Genomic DNA, 19,141 nt, shown 5'->3' on the forward strand with positions numbered 1-19,141 from the left:
TTAGGATATCTGTTGCATATTGTTTTGCATGCTATCTCATGCTATCTCTTGTCTAAAAATTATTTGTATACACTTAAGCATGAATAAGCATAAAGATGGCATTATGGAATTATTTTGGGTGCTACTGGTATGTGTCTTGTTTAATATTACTCGTACAGTATTTCTCTCTTTTTGTCTCTGTCTGGAAATAAAAATTAATTAAACAGTTACTTACATCACTGCCAATATAGTGGGCATGTTTAGCATGCTTGAAACCAGGGGTATCTGGTGGAAGTTTGTATCCAGTGGGAAGGGCATGCAAGCCAGCATTCCGGTAGAGAGGCTGCCAAAAACAAATGAATACATGAATAAAAATCGAGCTTTATAATTATATAGTAAAGCTCTTTAAGGCAATTGTTGGGAAACTTTTGGTATGCTCTAGCACTGTACAAGCAGAAGTCATACCAGGCTACAGCCACACTTTTTTTTTTTAGTACTTCTTCACAGTTTGAGTTTGGCAAATTGAAAAAATACATCAAGAAATACAATCCAGCCACTTTTAACTGGAGTACTCAATGGTAATAAGACTTCAATGAGGGAAGTGGTGGTCTCCTCTTGATAGGATATGTTCAAGCAGAGGCAAGACAATCTGATAGAGATACAGTTGAATTTAGTTTTTCCACTAAGAAAGGATTGGATTAGATGACCCAGTTAACCCCCTTTCAGCTCTATGATTCCACAGTCCACTAAGTAAGTTTAGGGTTAGGGTCAGAAAAGGTAAGTGTGATGAACTCTGGACCCTACTGGCCTTGGCTGGTCTTCAGAAATCTAGGGACTAGGGATAGATCTGGTTAATATTAAGTTGGAAGATCTCCCAGAAAATTCTAGGTCTGCATATTAGAATAAGAACAGCATTCTAGGAGAAGGAAGTAGCAAACCCCTTTTGTTTTATTGCCAAGGAAACATAACACTTCCACGAATTATCACCAGGAGTTGAGAGAATGCACTATTAGCAGTCTCACTTCCAAAAAAGGTAGCCAACATCACATTGCTAATGAAGAGACATATCAGCACTCTTCAAAGTTTTATACCAAAGCTTTTGACGGAAAGAGAAGACCCTCAAATATTCCAAACAGCTGGGTAAATGTATTGCTCACTATAACACTGCCAGTCTTGAACATCTCCTCCTTGTTCTTTTATATTTGATGTTGTATTAGTGTGTGCTATTATTGCTGCTCTTCTTCTGCAGCTTCATGACCCCAATTCAAACCTCTTCCCCTCCCTCTTTCAATGTCATCCAGAGGCAAAATCTAAGTACTTACCTCACTCTGTATCTTGTAAGCCCGATTTGCTCGCTCCAGATCCACTGTCTTATCTGTTGGCGTATATTTCCCTTTGATATGATGCACATAGTTATGGCGGTAAACAGCCTGAGTATTGACAAAGCAAAATAAGCTATTATTAGCAAAAGGTTTCTCGTTGTTTTAGTTTTTAAATGCTGGTAAGATATCAATCAGAGACAGAAAAAGTAGAATTTCAAAGGAAAATCCTAACGCTGGAGAGGTGATCTGAAGAAAGAATTCTTTCCCTCCCTCCCTTCCTCCCGCACCTGATCTACAGTTCTACATGGTGCAGAAATATAGTGAATTACAAAGTAGTGTGACAAAAAGCTTTGCTATAGTTTTGTTAAAAATTATAATTAGAGCTGCTGCATGCAGTTATGGTGATTGCATAAGCACTGAGGACAAAATCTTGCTTTGAGTGGAAAGTTAACAGGTATGGACTTTTCAAGCACTTGCTGAAAAATAAAGAAAAAAAATCACTCTTATTGATTTATTTATTTTTTATAAAATTTCTACCCAATCTAAAAGGCCTTTGGTGGCTTACATAGAACATAGCAGAACAAATTAAAACATCCATGGTAACAAGTACAACCACACCAGAGCTTCATAAAGCTAGTAAGCAAATAAATGTAGTAAGCAACCTAAAACACAGAATAAAAACAAGGACCCTTTTATCTTATGATATAGATAGCTGTTCAATCAGGGCCAAATGAACTGAAAATAAATATATTTGTGGCTTTTCCCCCCTGAAGCTATACAATGACTTGAATTGGAGGAAAATCAATCCCCATTCAATTTCTGCAGTATTTGTGAACATGCTTTATTTGGTTGATACAACTGCAAAGAAACCGGTCAGTCCTAGAGGAGATTAACCCTGACTGCTCTTTAGAAGGCCAGATCCTGAAGTTGAAACTCAAATCCTTTGGCCACCTAATGAGAAGGAAGGACTCACTGGAGAAGAGCCTAATGCTGGGAAAGATTGAGGGCAAGAGAAGAAGGTGATGACAGAGAATGAGGTGGCTGGATGGAGTCACTGAAGCAGTAGGCGTGAGCCTAAATGGACTCCAGAAGATGGTAGAGGACAGGAAGGCCTGGAGGAACGTTGTCCATAGGGTCGTGATGGGTCGGACACGACTTCGCAACTAACAACAACAACAACAACTGCAAAGAAATGAAACTAGCAGTTTCTGGTTTTTGAGAATGAAATGGTAAGATAACCCATTCCTCAACTATTTCCAGCTGCAGGTTTTAACTGTTTTTTAAAGAATTGCTGCTGATTGGCTGGTAGAAGTAGGACTAGTAAGCCATGCTAAAAGTATGTTAGTGAAAATCCAAGCCATGATCATTAAAGAAAAGGGGAAGAAGCTGATGGGAACAGAAATACAGATACTCACTTCACTCAGGTTCTTGCCACTGAGCACATTTTGAACATAGAGAGGTGTGTGTGTGACTACAGAATATTTGCTCTTCATTTTCTCTGCCTCTGCCTTGTATTTGAGCTGTGAGAGGGAAAGAATATGTACAATAGATAACGTCTTCCTTTTTTTGTCACTCCGCTTTTCAAAAATAGTTCAACATTTTTTGTGAAAGTAGCACTCTTAAAGCATGTCAAGTTGTATCTGGTTTGGAGTTTCTTTTCCTTGAAGAAAGGATGAAGTGGAAAATTGCAAGCAACAATAACTTTGGCAAGACTAAAACCATCTTGGATAAGAAGATGTTTAGTGCCTTATGTGCTGGCCTCTTTCCGGTTAGTTAGAAAGATATTTTTTTTTGCATTTGAAAATATTTGGGCTGGTGGAAGTTTGAAGCTATCAGAAATTGCCAACCATACTTACGAGATTGCGAAGATCATAGGCATGTTTAGCATGGAGAATTTCAGGAGTGTCCCAAACAAAACAGCCAATGCCTTTGAGCCAGTTGAGATCATCTTTGTATACAAACTGAGGTATTAAAATTAAAAGAGAAACAGAGAGAAAGAATGAGGATTCATTCCATACAACCTCAAGAATGGTTTATCTATCAACTAAAGTTAACTTCCCAGCTTGGGTCTAGCTCCATTCCATGTTAAATGATCTATTATTAATTCAATTCCAGACCTGGAAGAAATACCACTGATAAGACTAATCTTAATGTTAATTTCATGTCTTCCTATTGCCCATGCTTATCGGGTACGGTCTGATCAGCGGATTATAATTCAGTTGGCCCTTCTTTTTAGCAGCCTCTGCCATCTGAAGAAAATATAATTATTAGAAGCCGGAAGCCCCAAAATGTGACTGGTTAGTTTAAATCAGCCTTTTAAATTCAACTCCATCCAAGGAATCTCTGCTGCTCTTATGTCTTTAGTTCTCTGTTGGTAGTCAGTTTCATCAACAAGAGAAGAGATGGTTGATAAGGTTGTACGTTTGTAATTTTATTCCCCTTTGGGTTTTTTTTTCTTTTTACCTCATGAATTTCTTTTCCTCCCATAGTACACCTTGTTTTGCCACATTTTTGCTTTTCTTTTTTTTTTCATTGACCTTTTTGATTGTCCCTTAACCACTGTTTTTTATTTTGTTCTAATATTTATAAAGGTCATTCACTTATCACTCCAAAATACCCAACAGCAGCTGATGTTTGGTTTTTCTGTTGATGGGTGATTCTGATGGAAGAAACTGGGATGGCCAGGAAGCTACCAGGCCCTGCCCTCAAGGCAAGACATGGCACTGCTGTAATAGCAGCAAGACAATTAGCTTCATTTTTGAGATGAAGCAAAAGGCAGGCATGGGGATGCGATGAGAAAGAGATCATAATTGTGTTCTGATAGCATGGACATTAATGTTATATTAATAATTTAGGGTAAATTGCTAATTTTACGGAAGTTTTGTATTGGTAAGTATTTGCTATAAAATAAGATCCCTAAAGTGTTCCACTGCAAATCAGAAAAGGATGTTGGTTGTAACTTTTTGGGATATGCAGAGTTTGTCCAGATATACATAATTTCCTGTTTTTATTGTTTTTAGTTTTGTAAAATGGAAGTGACAAAGAGTTGTTCTGGGATTACCGGTAGGTGGTCTTTAAATCTGGCAAAAAATATATATATTAAAAAATGGCCCTTTATATAAAATATTACATTGTCCCTATGAAGCTATGTGCTATGCAACACCTATGCCACTTCCAAGCAAAAACGAATAATAAGGAGTCTATTTTTGATGCCTAGGTTTATAGATTTTTAATGGTTGTTTGTTTTATAAGCTAGACTAACGTATGGTGGTTAAACATCAGTATCGTACTTTCAGCTTGGGTTTGAATTAAATTTCATTAAAATTAGTATACCTTACTAATGTATAAAACAGAGCGCATCCCACCACTCATATTTTCTCCTGCATTGTGCAATGCTTGTTTAGTAGATTTCAAAAAAGGAGTTATAATATAATTGACTTACATCACTAAGTTGATTATTGACTTTTCGGGCAAGAATATTGGCATGAGGATCTGGAATACTGGCCCACTGATGGAGATGGACACGATAATCAATTTCACTGATTTTCTTCTGTGTTTTCTTAGCTGTCACTATGCCCACCATGTCTGGCGCGATATGGATTTTAGCCTTGTTCTTTTCATAGACGTCTCTGTATAAACGCTAGAAAGTTCAGACAGAAAAGTTAGTTGATAGTACGTTAACAAGCTTCCCAGCCAAATACGATCTGTGATAATTTTCTAAGGAGCTGAATACTATGATTAGAATAAACGTGAGCAAATGCTTATTGATTTATTTGGAACATTATAGTGCTCTAATTATGCTAAAACAGTTTTACAAAAATAAAAAAGTTATTAAAAGTGCCTAGGCATCACTGAAAATCTGATTTAATTACAGCAATACAACGCACATAAGCCTCAGCTGGCCTAAAATATTTTGGTACTACTGGTATTTGTTAATATTTTGCTACTGTTCACTGCAACCAAACAGGACAGGTTCAGACTCCAATGGATAGTTAAGACTACAGAAGAAACAACTGCAACCAGCCTGCCTTCCATAGAAGACCTGTATATTATGCAGGTCAGAAGGAGGGCTGAGAAAATATCTGCAGACCCCTCACATCCTGGACATAAATTGTTTCAATTTCTTCCCTCAAGACGACGCTATAGGGCATTGCATGCCAAACGACAGGTTTTTCCCCTCATCCCATTGCTCTGCTGAACACCTAAATCTCACAGTGCTGTCTAATGCCTATGTAGTTTGGCTGTAGTAATATCATTTATCCTTCTTATTATTTTTACTCCCCCTCTTATAAGGGACACGGTGGCTCAGTGGGTTAGGATGCTGAGCTTGTCGATCAGAAGGTCGGCAGTTTGGTGGGTCGAATCCCAAGTGCCGCGTAACAGAGTGAGCGCCTGTTACTCGTCCCAGCTTCTGCCAATCTAGCAGTTCGAAAGCACGTAAAAATGCAAGTAGAAAAATAGGGACCACCACAGTGGGAAGGTAACAGCGTTCCGTGTGCCTTTGGCGTCTAGTCATGCCGGCCACATGACCACGGAGAAGTCCTCAGACAAGTGCTGGCTCTTCGGCCTTGAAACAGAGATGAGCACTGGCCCCTAGTCGGAAACGACTAGCATGCATGTGCGAGGGAACCTTTACCTTTACCTTTACCCCCTCTTATTGGTATTATTATGATGTTTATTATTCTGCTGCTTTGCATGTATACTGAGAGCTTCTCCACCAAAGACAAATTCCTTGTGTGTCTAATCCCACTTGGCCAAATGAAATATTTTATTAATGAAAAGGTATGGATAGCTGTCTGAATTCAACATACAGAAGCCAAGTGTCAACTGCAATGCAAAATGAATTAAATAATCCTCGTTTCCCCTTGGTGTAACCTGGTTAAGTTCAGCTTATAACATTAGTTCTTAGCAGTGCTAATTAGGTCTAACTAAGATCTGATTGGAAGCCACCAAGTTTTTTTTAAAATAAATAAAAATAATGGTACATTAGTAAGCATTAATATTGCTCTGTCCCAAACAAATTGATAGTATGGTCAGTATTAAAGGAAAATGAATCCAGAAGGTTTAAAAAGCACCCCTTAGACAATATACTTTCTAATTATCTGTTTGTTTTAAGATAGAGAATTTTTTTTCCTTTACTAGAGAAGAAAGTTAAACTGAAACCCTGGATCAGTTTAACCACTCCAAACATCTGATGAAGTGCATAAAGTGTTATGCCTTTTAATAAAGTTTATTAATCGGAAAAGGTGCTATCCAGCTCCTCCTGATTTTGAACTGACAGACTAACCTGGTTATTCTATACTGAAACATACAGAGGAACAATGCAGTTTAACTGTTTGAATTGTTAGAATCCAAAACTGGCAAATGGAGAGAGAGAATTTCTGAGTTGGACTATGGCTAGATCTTGAAGTGCTCTGTTCTATAGGAATCCATGCAGGCCCAGTAGTGCAAGTAGCCAAAGGATCGTGGGACTCCGCACCCTACAGCTGATTTTTCTGTTTGGGGACCCTAAATGGCCCAAAAGTCGTCCCAAAGAGGCTGCAAAGAAGGAAGCCCCACTGATCAGAGATGGCGGTCGATCCGGTCAGTTGGAGAAACCCTCCAGAAACCAATAGAAGAAAGGCTAGCATCAGTCCATTGTTTAGCCCAAGCTACAATCAGCCAAAGCCAAAAAGCACTAAGTTAAGCTTGATCATAAACAACGTGTCTGGAACTGGGTAAGAATATTGATTCTCTCTCTTCTACCTGATTGATCTCCTGGGAAAAAACTCCCAAGAAAACAAAAATTCTCCGAAACTGAGAGGAGGGGGATTTTTGCACCACCCTCCTATAGACAGAAGCGGCAAATTAAATTCGTATGGGGGAAAGAAACATATTGAAATGAAATAAATATGACTTAAATCTGGATAAGTGGGAAATTGGTAGAAATAGTTAAGATTTTCTTTATAAAAGATTATTAATGAAAGGAATCCATAAAGTTTTCCTATTCGTGAATGAAGCAGAACCTATGATTTTATCTGTCCTAATCTATTGTTTGAAGTAAGATCTTGGCAATGTAAGTCTCTCATATGATCTCATCCAAAGGAATTAAGGCTTGTAAATTTTGTGCTTGACTCCTCACCACTTGGAGAAGCAGGAAATGTTTAATATAGTTTTTTTTTAATATCTTACATCAATGTTCAGCTTGCCAACTCTTAAGCATCTTGCAGTGTTGGGATCATCCTGAACACCTCTAGGAATGGTGTAGAGTGCTTTAAATTTATCATACTCTTCCCGATATTTCACCTAGTGGCAAAAAAAAAAGAAAAATAAGCCACATGGGAACCATGTCTTATTTTTAAAGCTGATTTACCTAAATGCATTGTTAGGTATACTTACAATACTGGCATTATATTTCAGCTGCCTAGCACGAACAAAAGGCACAGCATCAGGAGGCAATTTGTAAGTGAGGGACTTGATTTTCTCCCACACTTTCTTGTATACATTCTGAAGAAAGAAGAAACAGTTACATCGATATTTGAGAAGAAATCTATGAAACAGCAGCATAGAACATGTAGTCCTCAACTTATAGCCATATTTATACCTTAAATTTTGTGTCATATAGTATGCCTTATTTTAACTGTTATGCTTCTGACACGAATAAACCAACTTACAACAACAATTGGATTAGTGACCATTTAAAATGACAATGGCACTGAAAAAAAACCGACATGATCATTTTTCTCACTTACAACCATTGCAGCATCCTCCATGGTTGCGTGAACCAAATTGAACAATTGGCAACTGGCCTGTATTTATGACAGTCGCAGTGTCCCCAGGGGGTCATGTGGATCACCTTTTGCGACCTTCACCCAAGCAATGTCACTTAACAACCCAGTTACTAACTTAACAACTGCAGTGATTGGCTTAACAACTGTGGCAAGAAAGGTCGTAAAATGGGGCAAAACTCACTTAGCAACTGTCTCGCTTACCAACTGGCTCAATTGTGGTCATAAGTCAAGGAATACATGTAAAAGGTAGCACAGTATAGAAAACCTTTTGCTTTTTGTACAGAAGAAAGGTTTGGGTCTTCTTTCGCATTCTTGCCCATGATGGCACATAGCAAAATTTGTTAGCGATTAACCATCTTTCCGCAACATACAACTGCATATCAATCTTAAACAGGATGTAAACCAGAACTACATATTCCTTCGCCTATATTATAACTTTATCTCCTCTTAATCTTCTTGAGTTGGTTGGAAACGAAATGAATACCACCCCCACTCCCATCTACGATCCATCCTAGATAAAGCCAGCCTAAGCAGGAACAGACGTCATTACTAATTAATCCTCACATGCTGACTTCACCTGTTACATATTGGTATAAGAAGCTACCAGAGCAGCAGTGAGCCAAAATTTGTTTTCCTTAAGTGTGTGCAAAAAGTAATTTCAAGAGGCCTCTGTACTTGGCAGAACTTGAAACGTTTTGTATTCATGCATGCTGTTTGAAATCCTGTCTGTACTACACTATCATAACTCCAGAATAGCATTAAAAAGAAAAGTACTCACATTGCTGAAGAGGTGCTTGAGGTTCTGGATCCTATCATGATCTGCTGTTTTCAATACTGTGGTGTATTTGTCCTTTGTTTTATGGTATTGTTCTTTATATTTCAGCTGTAATAAAAGTGAGTTACAGTCATTCAATCTCTTCATACAGATTACAGAAAAAGAAAATAAGGAATAAATCTGAGCAAAGAAGGAGAATGACTCACCTCACTAGCATTGATACCACTCTGAACGGCAGTTACATAAACTGGAGTGTCCATAACCACACCATAGTTTGGTAGATTGTCCTTCCCTTGTTTTGTGTATATCAGCTGCAAAATCAAGGCAAAAAAGAGCAGTAGGGCTTAGTTCTTTAGTGACCATGTGCACAACTTATGAGATTAATATTTTTGAAGTCCATGTGCTACTGTATATGGGTCTCTGATATACAGCTTTAAAAAATATTGCAGAGCTATATTTCTACTAACATCCTTTTAGGAGTAAAATAGAAAGGTTTGCTTTGTTCTCCGAAAGTGAGACACCATCCTTGCATTTATTTATGTGTGTATTTTTCCCCATAAAGGAAAGTAATTCTACAAATAAAGATGCCTTATCTAGTCTCTGCTCAAGTATCAGCAAATCATTCTGTCCTGATTTGCACAAAACATTAAATGAAGTGAATCATGCATGTCATGCACATCATGCCAGAAGTGCTTTTCTGAAAGGCAACTGGACTTCCTTGTTTTTTTCCTTGAAAACATTTTGCTTCTCATCCAAGAAGCTTCTTCGGTTCTAACTGAATAGTGGGAAATAGAAGGATTTATATTCTTTGCAGTCATCTGGGCATTAGCTCTCTGAGGGTCATTGAGGCCACTTGGGAGTTTATCTGTATCCCCAAAGACACCTTTCCTGCGTTAAAAAATAAAGGCTGTTTCCTAATTGTGTTATCTAATATTCCTCAGTGGATCTATGGATGAGTCCTGGTGTATGCCTGAACTGATTAATTAAATATGCCTCCCAGATGTAGTTCATGCTTCTTCTTACTTGGCTCTGAAGATCATAAGACTTCTTGGCATGCAGGATTTGAGGAGTGTCCCACACGTAACATCCAATTCCCTTTAGCCAGGTCAAATCATCTTTGTATATTACCTATAGTTAGAGAGAAAATAATAAAAGAAAACATAAAACTTCTCTTCCCTTGCATATCATACTTGATATCTCCGATCATCTCACAGGGCAAAATCTCCAGGTCAAATTTTACAAAAAAAGAGGAACATCAAAAACATTAGTTTAAGTTTAAGTTTATTGAATTTATATATTAGATTTATATATTAGATTTGAATTATCTAATGCAAATCTGAACATAGAGCCCATGCATGTCTTTTTGAGCTTCTTCTTGATATCATTCCTACTTTAAAAAAATCCATTTTTAGTTAACTATATCAGGTTACGTTACGGAGAATTTAAAGCAGAGATGTAGAACTTGTGGTTCTCAAAGCATTGCTGAATTACGATCTGCAGCATTCCCCATCATTGGCTATTTCAATTTAGGATGTTTATCACTTTCGGTTTAAGGCAGTCTTCCCTTTGGGGACAATTATACTATCCAATGAAATCCCATGAAGATACTCTGCAGGTTTCTTCATGGTTATACTGTACTATGCCAGCATATAGCAATAGCACCTAGGCTTATATACCCGCTTCAGTGCTTTACGGGCCTCTCTAAGCGGTTTACAGAGTCAGCTTATTGCCCCCAACAATCTGGATCCTCATTTTACCGACCTCAGAAGGATGGAAGGCTGAGTCAACCTTGAGCCGGCGAGAATCAAACTACCGAACTGCTGGCAGTTGGCAGTCAGCAGAATTAGCCTGCAGGACTGCATTCAAACCACTGCGCTATTTAAAACAAAAGCTCTGGATGACTGACCCAAAGCTTGAGTGCTGATTTGCAATAAACGAAGCATTTCTCAGTGACTCAGTGTTACTTACATCGCTCAGAATCTCCTGAGCCTTTCTAGCCAGCACCACATCGTTCTCTTCCGGGGAGCAGTTCCACTGGTGCAGGTAGGTTCGGTACTCAAGGTCACTGAGAATATACTGACATTTCTTAGCCAGCACGTGGTTGATCATGTCACTTGGGATATGAATGTGTGCCTTGGTGTCTTCATAATTCTTCCTGTAAGCCAACTGGAAAACAAGATAAAATAGGAAAATGTTAGCAAAATAAGGGGGCTCTGGGCCCTCTGCTCCATCAAAAGCAGACAGCATGGGTAACAATCTGTTGCCAAGTCAGTTTCAGGTCTGCTCCGAAGAAACGAGTAGCACAGATAGCACAATGTCAGCACGGATTTCTTGCCTTCCAAGGCCTCATCTTCATCCCCAGTCATCAGACACGTTTCCCTCTCTTTATATCACAGGTAGTCCTCGACTTACGACCACATTGCTGAGCCCTTTTCTTGCCACATTTATTAAGCGAATCAGTGCAGTTGTTAAATTGGTAACAGGGTTGTCAAGTGAATTCCCCACTGACTTTGCTTGTCAGAAGGTCATAAAAGGTGATCACCTGACCCTGGGACATGGCAACCGTCATAAATATGAGCCAGTTGTCAAGCACCCCAGTGTAAGACATGGGACCATGGGGATGCTACAACAGTCTTCACTTTTTTCATTGCCGTTGCAACTTCGAATGGTCACTAAATGAACTGCTGTAAGTCAAGGACTGCCTGTATTCAGCTTCCTCGCTATAATTCCTGCAAGAATTACCATCCAAGAAAAGCCACAAATAACTCCTTACCGCACTCCGTATTTTTTGGAAAGCAAGAGAATGGACCACACTTGGGAAGTCTTTTATATGTTTCCCCGCCAGATAATGGCCCTTTAGCTTCTCGTATGTTGCTTTATATTTGAGCTGAAAAGGGCAAATAAAGCAAGTGTTAGATTTGTGGTTTTTTTAAAAAAAAAATCGCACAAACAAAGGTAACAATCAAAAGAAAATTCATACAGACCAGGCTGTTAATATAATCAGCATGTTTGGCACCAACAATTGGGATGTAGTCTGGAGGCAAAGTGTAACCATAAGCCTTCTTTGATTCCCAGGCATCCTTGTACACATACTAGAAGGGACAAAAATGGCAGATTAGATTTTTTTTATGTGTGTGTGTATATATCTATATCTATATCTATATATCTATATGTATATCTATATGTATATCTATATGCATATCTATCTATCTATCTATCTGTCTATCTATCTATCTATCTATCTACAGTATATAGATATATAAATTTTTATAGGATTAGGAATAGGGTCGGGCTTAGGGTTGGGGTTAGGGTTAGGGTTAGGATTTTTTAAAATAACATTCTTAATATTTAGCAAACAGCATGTTGTCTGGGTTCGTGTAATTAAAAAACAATGAATAATAATTAATTATTACAATGTTAATTAATCACTCAATAGTCTTCTTCTTACTAATATATTCAATGGCAGGTTCGATCTAATGAACTAAGTTAAAAAGAGTCCAAATGTAAATGCCCTTAAAACAGGGGTAGGTAGGGAAAGAAGTCCCCTTTATGACTTGTGGACTTCAGCTCCCAGAATTCCTGAGCCAGATGATTCAGGAATTCTGGGAGTTGGAGTCCACGAGTTATAAAAGGGACAGCGTTCCCCACCTCTGCCTTAAAGCAAGAGCAGGGTTTTTTCCCCAGTTTAAAACACCGGTCTGCAATAGGAGGGATGTTAAAGCAAAATAGGTGGGTGCCCCACTTTAAAAAAAAATCCCTGCCTTTATTGGGAATATTATTTCTCTCTGTCTCTTCTTGCTTTTTCTTTTCTCTCTCTCTGATATACACGTAGTCACACATATACAGCTTATGCTACAGCTTATCTTCCAGTAATGCACAGGTAGTCCTTGACTAACAACAGTCTGTTTAGTGACTGTTCAAAGCTGCTATGGCACTGAAAAAAGTGAGTTATGACCGTTTTTCACGCTTACGACCATTGCAGCATCCCCATGGTCACATGATCAAAATTCAGATGCTTGGCAACTGACTCGTATTTATGACAGTTGCAGTGTCCTGGGGTCATGTAATCAGCTTTTGCAATCTACTGACAGGCAGTCAATGGGGGAGCCAGATTCACTTAATACTGGGTTACTGACTTAACAACTGCAGTGACTCACTTAACAACTACAGCAAGAAAGGTCGTAAAATGGGGCAAAACTCACTCAACAAATGTCTAGCAACAGAAATTCGGGGCTCAATTGTGGTTGTAAGATGAGGACTACCTGTATATTCCTTTTCCCTTAGAATGGCAGAAATTTTCCACCATTATTGAAGAGGAATGCAAAAGTTGTACAAAAATGAGTTCAGAAGCCACAGTGGGTCCAGAGTCTCAGCTTGTTCTCTCCTACTTAAAAGGCAGATCTTTGTATGCCTGCAGGCCAGGCATGTCAAACTGCTGGCCCGCAGGCCAGATGCATCCCACCAAAACCACGCCCACCCCATTGCCGGCAATGGGGAAAAAGTTATGATACGTGACGTCGCGAGTTTGACATGCCTGCTGTAGGCAATTCCATTCTTTCAATTTTTTGGGAAGTACCATATAATATAATGTTTTCTTCAAGAGAAATTTGTCTGCTGGAGACTTCATTCTTGGCTAAATTCAGGGCTTTTTTTCTCATGGAACGCTCAGAACGGAGTTCCGGCACCTTTTTTTGGATGGAACCTTTTAGGGTAGGCAAGGCGGGTTGTATGACATGTGTGAGTTCCGGCACCTTTTTCTTTTATAAAAAAAGCACTGGCTAAATTGATTTCCTTTAATTGATCTGTCAGCAACTCTGTCGTATAGCTTGTTTTCTCTATCTTTGGCCTGTAGATTCCTTAGATCTAAAACAGTTCATAATCTATTTAAAAGACCATAGCTAGATCATTACTTTAAGAAGGAAAAGGCACACCGCAATATATTTGCACAGTTAACATGAACAAAATGTATTCCTGTATAAAGTACTATAAAAATATATTACTTATTGATTTTTATCTAAATTTAAATAGTATCAATGAATAATATTTTAATACTTTAAATTATTGTGCAAATAATTGCAGGCTCAGAATTAAGACAGAGTGTGGGTGCAGGATTCAAGGGAAAGTGAAGTTCAAACAGGCATTTGCATTAAAAATATGTTTTCCAAATTTAAGTTTCTTTCTAGTAATACAAGAGATCTTGAATTTACATGATCTGAAATACAAGATAGCCAGAAACTTACATCACTATACAGTTTTATCATCTGTCTAGAATGACTCAAGGCTGGTGTATCATCAGAACCGATGTAGTGGCCTTTCTCAAGGTTAAAGGTTTCTTTGTATTTCACCTAAGAAAAATGAAAGGCAAGGCAAAAATTTCAGACATCAGGTTGAGTTTAAGGCTAACTTGATAAGCTGACTTTCTAGAATAGAGCAATATAGAGAATGTATTCTAATTTTTAGAAGTTTATAAAGTATTATTCTTTATGTGTGTATTTCTTTCTGTAAGAAAGACACAAAAGCTATAGACCAAATCATTGCTAGAAGTTCTGTCATTAACACAGATTTCACTCAGTTATTCTGCTTCAAACATGGTTTATATTTTTAAAAGCACTGTAGAGTATTCATGCTATGTATAACTACTCTAATATTGAAGGTTTTGTTAAAAAGAACACTGCATTATAGAACAGTCTATTAACTTAACCCTCAGTGTACTAAATAAACAACACTAGATACAATGATCAAGCAAAACAATGAAAAACCTATTGTATGGCATCTTAAAATACATACAGTATTCTCATACACAGGGACACACACATTGACACCTATTGCAACCACCCGGTTTTAAAGAATGCTTACGTCACTCTGCATGATCGAATTTGTCTTTGCCAAAACCACATCTGGAGTATCTTCAACGGATGTGAAATGGTCAAAATTATCAATGGCTTCCTTTGTGTAGATTCTCTGTAGAAAAAAACATGACATAATCATAATTATCTTCTGGGGAAGTCTAGAATGCTGCTATGAGTGTACAAAACAATAATTTACCTTGTTTATTAATTCCTGAGCATTCTTTACTCTCCGATGATCCACCGAATCTAACGGAATCCAACCACAGCCACGGAGCCATTCAAGATCTGATTTATAAAGGTTCTGTAAACATGAATAAACTATGATAAGTACAGTTTATATCTATCTGTATGTAGCTGATTTATTTTCCTAGACCTCTCTCTTGGATATGCTTGCATATCTACTTTGTAAAAAAAATTAATTTGGGGAAAAGTCCACTGGAGAGGGATGGCTATGACAAATCTGAATAAATAATAATAAAAAAATAAAGTTATTACTTACATCACTTTGAAGGTCATAGGCTTTCTTTGCCTGGATGCAGTCATTTTGGTCAGGGTGACACGTCCATTCATGAAGGTAATGACGATACGGAATGTCACTGACAAGGTGCTGGCCGTCTCTGGCTGCAATGACCGAGCGTATATCTGGAGGTATGTGAATGTGGGATTTTGTTTTGTGATAGGATTCTTTGTATAATCTGTCATTCTGAATCTTGCCAGCATGCTCAAACCACACTAGTTTTGGATCCTCTCTCATATTATTGACTCCAACATAGTGGCCTCTTTGGATGACGTAATCAGCCTTATATTTCAGCTAAAAGGGAGAAAACACAAAAGGGTAAATATCAGTCTTGAATCTTTTCTTCTTCTAACTTGTAAAGTATTTTTTACTGTTCTCATTTTTTGGAAAGATTAAGAAAAAAATATAGGTGCAATTGCATGCTTACAAAGAAAATGTGCCCCTGGAATGATAAATCTGACTGGGTCATTCCAATGAGAAACTGGACGGGCTTTGATAGGCTTTGCAATATTATGAAGTATGAGCATAGCAAATATCTGAAACCTATGAGATTTTTCAAATGTAGAAAGACTTTACCTCACTTTGGACGTTATCAGAATGCTTGGCATGACGAAGTGGCACGCTGTCAGGAGGTAAACTGTAGCCAGTAGCTTTGTGCTTCTCCCAGCTGTCCTTGTATAGATGCTGCAAAACAGAACAGTAAAAAGTTAGCATTTTCTGAAACCCTACAATTCTTTCTAGTTCTATCCAAAACACATCCAGATTAAACTTCACATTAAAAATAATTGTTTAAGCAATTGTTTCATATCCGTTGCCCTTGGACAGTTTTTTTCATAAATTCACTGTGTCTTGTCTTTTCAAAATATTTAAACTATATTTCAATATTTCAAATATAACTAATCATAGAAAACTGCCATATTCAGAGATAGGCAAGGGGTCAATCTCAGCACCATCAAAATTAATTGATGGTGAATCTACAGGATTTCAGATGGAGGCCTTTCTCTGGAGATTCCAGAGACTGGATCCAAAACCTTTTACATACACAGACACACACAAAAAAAAACATACACACACACCTGTGTTGAGTCACTGAGCTGTAGCTCTCTATTAATGTAGCTTGGTTATATATGGCAGCCTTCAAAACAATATCTAGAGTGCTCCTCCTTACTGAAATTATTCAGGAGATACTGAGCATACTATAGATCTGGGTTTGAATCAAGGAGTTCATTTTTTTAACATATTTTATTAATTTTTTACAATGACCTTTTTTAGTGCTTAGTAAACAATGTGTTGTCTGGGTTCATATGTTTAAAAAACAATCAATAATAATTAATTTCTATAATTCCATAATCAATATATTAATTAATGATATATTTCTTTGATCTTCTCTTCATCCAATAGTATTCTCCTTTCGTCAAGATTAAGCAAATATTATTCTTAAATTCAGTACATATAAAGTTAAATATAAACCTTCTTCTTGTGTTCACACAAATAACAGTAACATCAGCATATAGCATCTTTTCTTATCAGTTTATATTTCAATTGTGTTTATAAAAGTCATCTTGTTGGGTCACTATATATCCTGTTTTCAAGATTTTTACATAAGCTTAATTTCCCCTCCGTATTCAAACCATCCTTATCAGTCATAATTTTCTCAAAGTTAATAACACTAAAATGTTAAAGAGAAACTTGGGAAAAATAGTTTTTATTCTATGGTTATATTTGAGGGATCTTAACAATCACTTAAAATGATTAATTGTCTTATTTGGCCTGGAGCTGACATCTGTGCATAGTTTCTGTTACTGTAATCATTAAGTTTTCAAAAATACAGATAACTTTCTCTACACACTGAAGAGTGGAGTGAAAATTGAGCAGGCTCAAGGGGAAGAAATGCTGAATAAATAAATGGGGAAGAAGATAGGAAACTTGCACAGAGAGAAAAGGAATGGGATTCTGAACAGGGAACATCGTGGCAAAGTCACTGCAATATTGTGTTGTAGTTTTTGAGTTAAAAGAACTGTGAAGCCTAAATGACCAAGAAACCAGAAGTTAGTATGAACATATGAGAATATACAAAGAGTTTCATAAAAAAAAAGATAGAAAAAAGAGGGGGATATACAAATGGAAAGAACCAAAATAGTCCAATGAAAGCACAGTGGATCAATAGTGCTAAGTAAATTTCTTTTGCAGTCAATAGAGTGAAAAACTCTGGAAAAGGAGGATAGAATAGAATTCTCTTGAAATCAGCCCTGATAGGGGGAAACTCCCAACAAGAGGCCTATACATTAATATCCTTATTTTCCTTGACTGTAGTTTTTCACTAGCTATCCCACCAGGATTCATGATTCAAAGATATAAAATTATTCCAAATTTTCTATTTACTATTGTTCCTGGAAGGAAAGTACATACCTCATTAAGAATCCTAGCTGCATTTTTAACTGCTTGCAACCGAGGTGTATCTGTTAGTGTATAAATGGCCTTGATGTCATTCCATTCCTGGTGATATTTAATCTGGAAACAAAAAAAAACACCATTAAGAATAGAGTTATTAGAGGCCAAAGTTACAGATGTATAAATTGCATCTTAAACGGGCCATCTGATGCTCCCCAAATGTTTTGGCTTTCAGTTCACATCATCCAAGAGAGCAATGGAAGGTAGTCTCCAGATATCTGGAACAAATCCAACTGACTCTGCTTCTGATTTTTATTCCTGTATTTGTGGTTACTGATCTGCCTTCATTTTTGTGAATAAGAAAAATAAGAATCTACATACAGAGAACAAGAATATAACCTCAAACACAGAAACATACACAGTGTATACTTATTTGCATAATGCATGCCTTTCTGCAAAAAAATAATAATGGAGAAACAGAAAAGCTTATTGGCTAGATCAGAGTTAAGGTGCATTAAATTCAGCCTTTTTAATCTGCTAGTGCTCTTTAGAAACCGTTGTGGTTGGTCTGCCACCACTTCTCTGCAAATCCCTGGCTATTCTTACTGTGATATGCAAATATAGTTAGTGTATGCTGAAATTCCATTAATTTTATGCCCTTCACAAGAGAAAAAGAAGCACATGAATTTAGTCTCGCCTTTCAGAAATTATGTATTGCTTTTACTTTATTCCTCATTTAATGAAATCTTTTATGTCACTGTATGATTGATTTATTATTGATCTGATAATTTAATTATTTATGAGGTAAAAATCAGTCCGGGGTAGTAGATAAGGTGCAAATCTAGAAAGCAGGAGACTGAGAGCTGTCGTCCCACCCTTAGGCAGGAAAGGCAACAGAGTGACTTTGGGCCAATTGCCACAAGGTTGTGAGTTCTAGTTCCGCCTTAGGCATGAAACCTGGCTGGCTGACTTTGATCCAGGCTTCTCTCTCTCAACCCCACTCACTTCACAGGGTTGCTGTTATTGTGAAGGAAATAGGAAGAGGAAGGAGTATTAGATAGGTTCTCTGCCTTGAGTTATTTATAAAGTAATGCAGGCAGGATAAAAAGTCAATAAATGAATAAAATCAAAGGAGTTACTGTGGGGAGGGGAGGGGTTGGAAGCATCTTTTCAAAGCAGGCCTGTCAGCTCAGTCGTGAGGTGTTTGGGCCTATTCTAATCCCCCACAGTGTAACATGGCTGAGAAGAATCAGTACTTTGCACTTGAATGCCAAGAAGGCAATCCTTAGTTTGCTTTATAAAGGATTTACTGTTGGCAGGAGTCAGTAGGATTAAACTTTAAAGGAGGCTGTACAGAAAAAGAATTGACATAGATGTTGTGAAAATGTCATTTTCCTGCTGCCACAGTTGACAAGATTCATTAAGCTGGGGGGGCTCTGCTGGATTTATCAACATCCATAGTGATTTGTTCACCATACATTGCTTCCTTTTCCAAGATTTATCCCCTTTCCTAGGAGATGAATATAACTGGACTGAAA

At 37.5% G+C, this 19,141-nt stretch overlaps 1 protein-coding gene across 1 annotated transcript in view; it reads right to left on the reverse strand.

Annotated features, from left to right (window-relative positions):
* NEB (nebulin) overlaps nucleotides 1–19,141 on the reverse strand; it is a 196,352-nt gene that overhangs the window by 69,393 nt on the left and 107,818 nt on the right. The window contains exons 97-115 of the mRNA XM_083350431.1: nucleotides 17,622–17,723; nucleotides 15,789–15,896; nucleotides 15,195–15,506; nucleotides 14,892–14,996; nucleotides 14,703–14,807; nucleotides 14,087–14,191; nucleotides 11,831–11,938; nucleotides 11,620–11,733; nucleotides 10,815–11,012; nucleotides 9,870–9,974; nucleotides 9,053–9,157; nucleotides 8,850–8,954; nucleotides 7,680–7,787; nucleotides 7,473–7,586; nucleotides 4,744–4,941; nucleotides 3,158–3,262; nucleotides 2,717–2,821; nucleotides 1,302–1,409; nucleotides 215–322 (exon numbers count right to left, since the gene is read on the reverse strand). Coding sequence (XP_083206557.1) covers nucleotides 215–322; nucleotides 1,302–1,409; nucleotides 2,717–2,821; nucleotides 3,158–3,262; nucleotides 4,744–4,941; nucleotides 7,473–7,586; nucleotides 7,680–7,787; nucleotides 8,850–8,954; nucleotides 9,053–9,157; nucleotides 9,870–9,974; nucleotides 10,815–11,012; nucleotides 11,620–11,733; nucleotides 11,831–11,938; nucleotides 14,087–14,191; nucleotides 14,703–14,807; nucleotides 14,892–14,996; nucleotides 15,195–15,506; nucleotides 15,789–15,896; nucleotides 17,622–17,723 — 2,418 coding nt within the window. The remainder of the gene's footprint in view (nucleotides 1–214; nucleotides 323–1,301; nucleotides 1,410–2,716; nucleotides 2,822–3,157; nucleotides 3,263–4,743; nucleotides 4,942–7,472; nucleotides 7,587–7,679; nucleotides 7,788–8,849; nucleotides 8,955–9,052; nucleotides 9,158–9,869; nucleotides 9,975–10,814; nucleotides 11,013–11,619; nucleotides 11,734–11,830; nucleotides 11,939–14,086; nucleotides 14,192–14,702; nucleotides 14,808–14,891; nucleotides 14,997–15,194; nucleotides 15,507–15,788; nucleotides 15,897–17,621; nucleotides 17,724–19,141) is intronic.

This window comes from Vipera ursinii (genome assembly GCF_947247035.1).
Source record: "Vipera ursinii genome assembly, chromosome: 1".
In the NCBI taxonomy this organism is placed as follows: Eukaryota; Metazoa; Chordata; class Lepidosauria; order Squamata; family Viperidae; genus Vipera; species Vipera ursinii.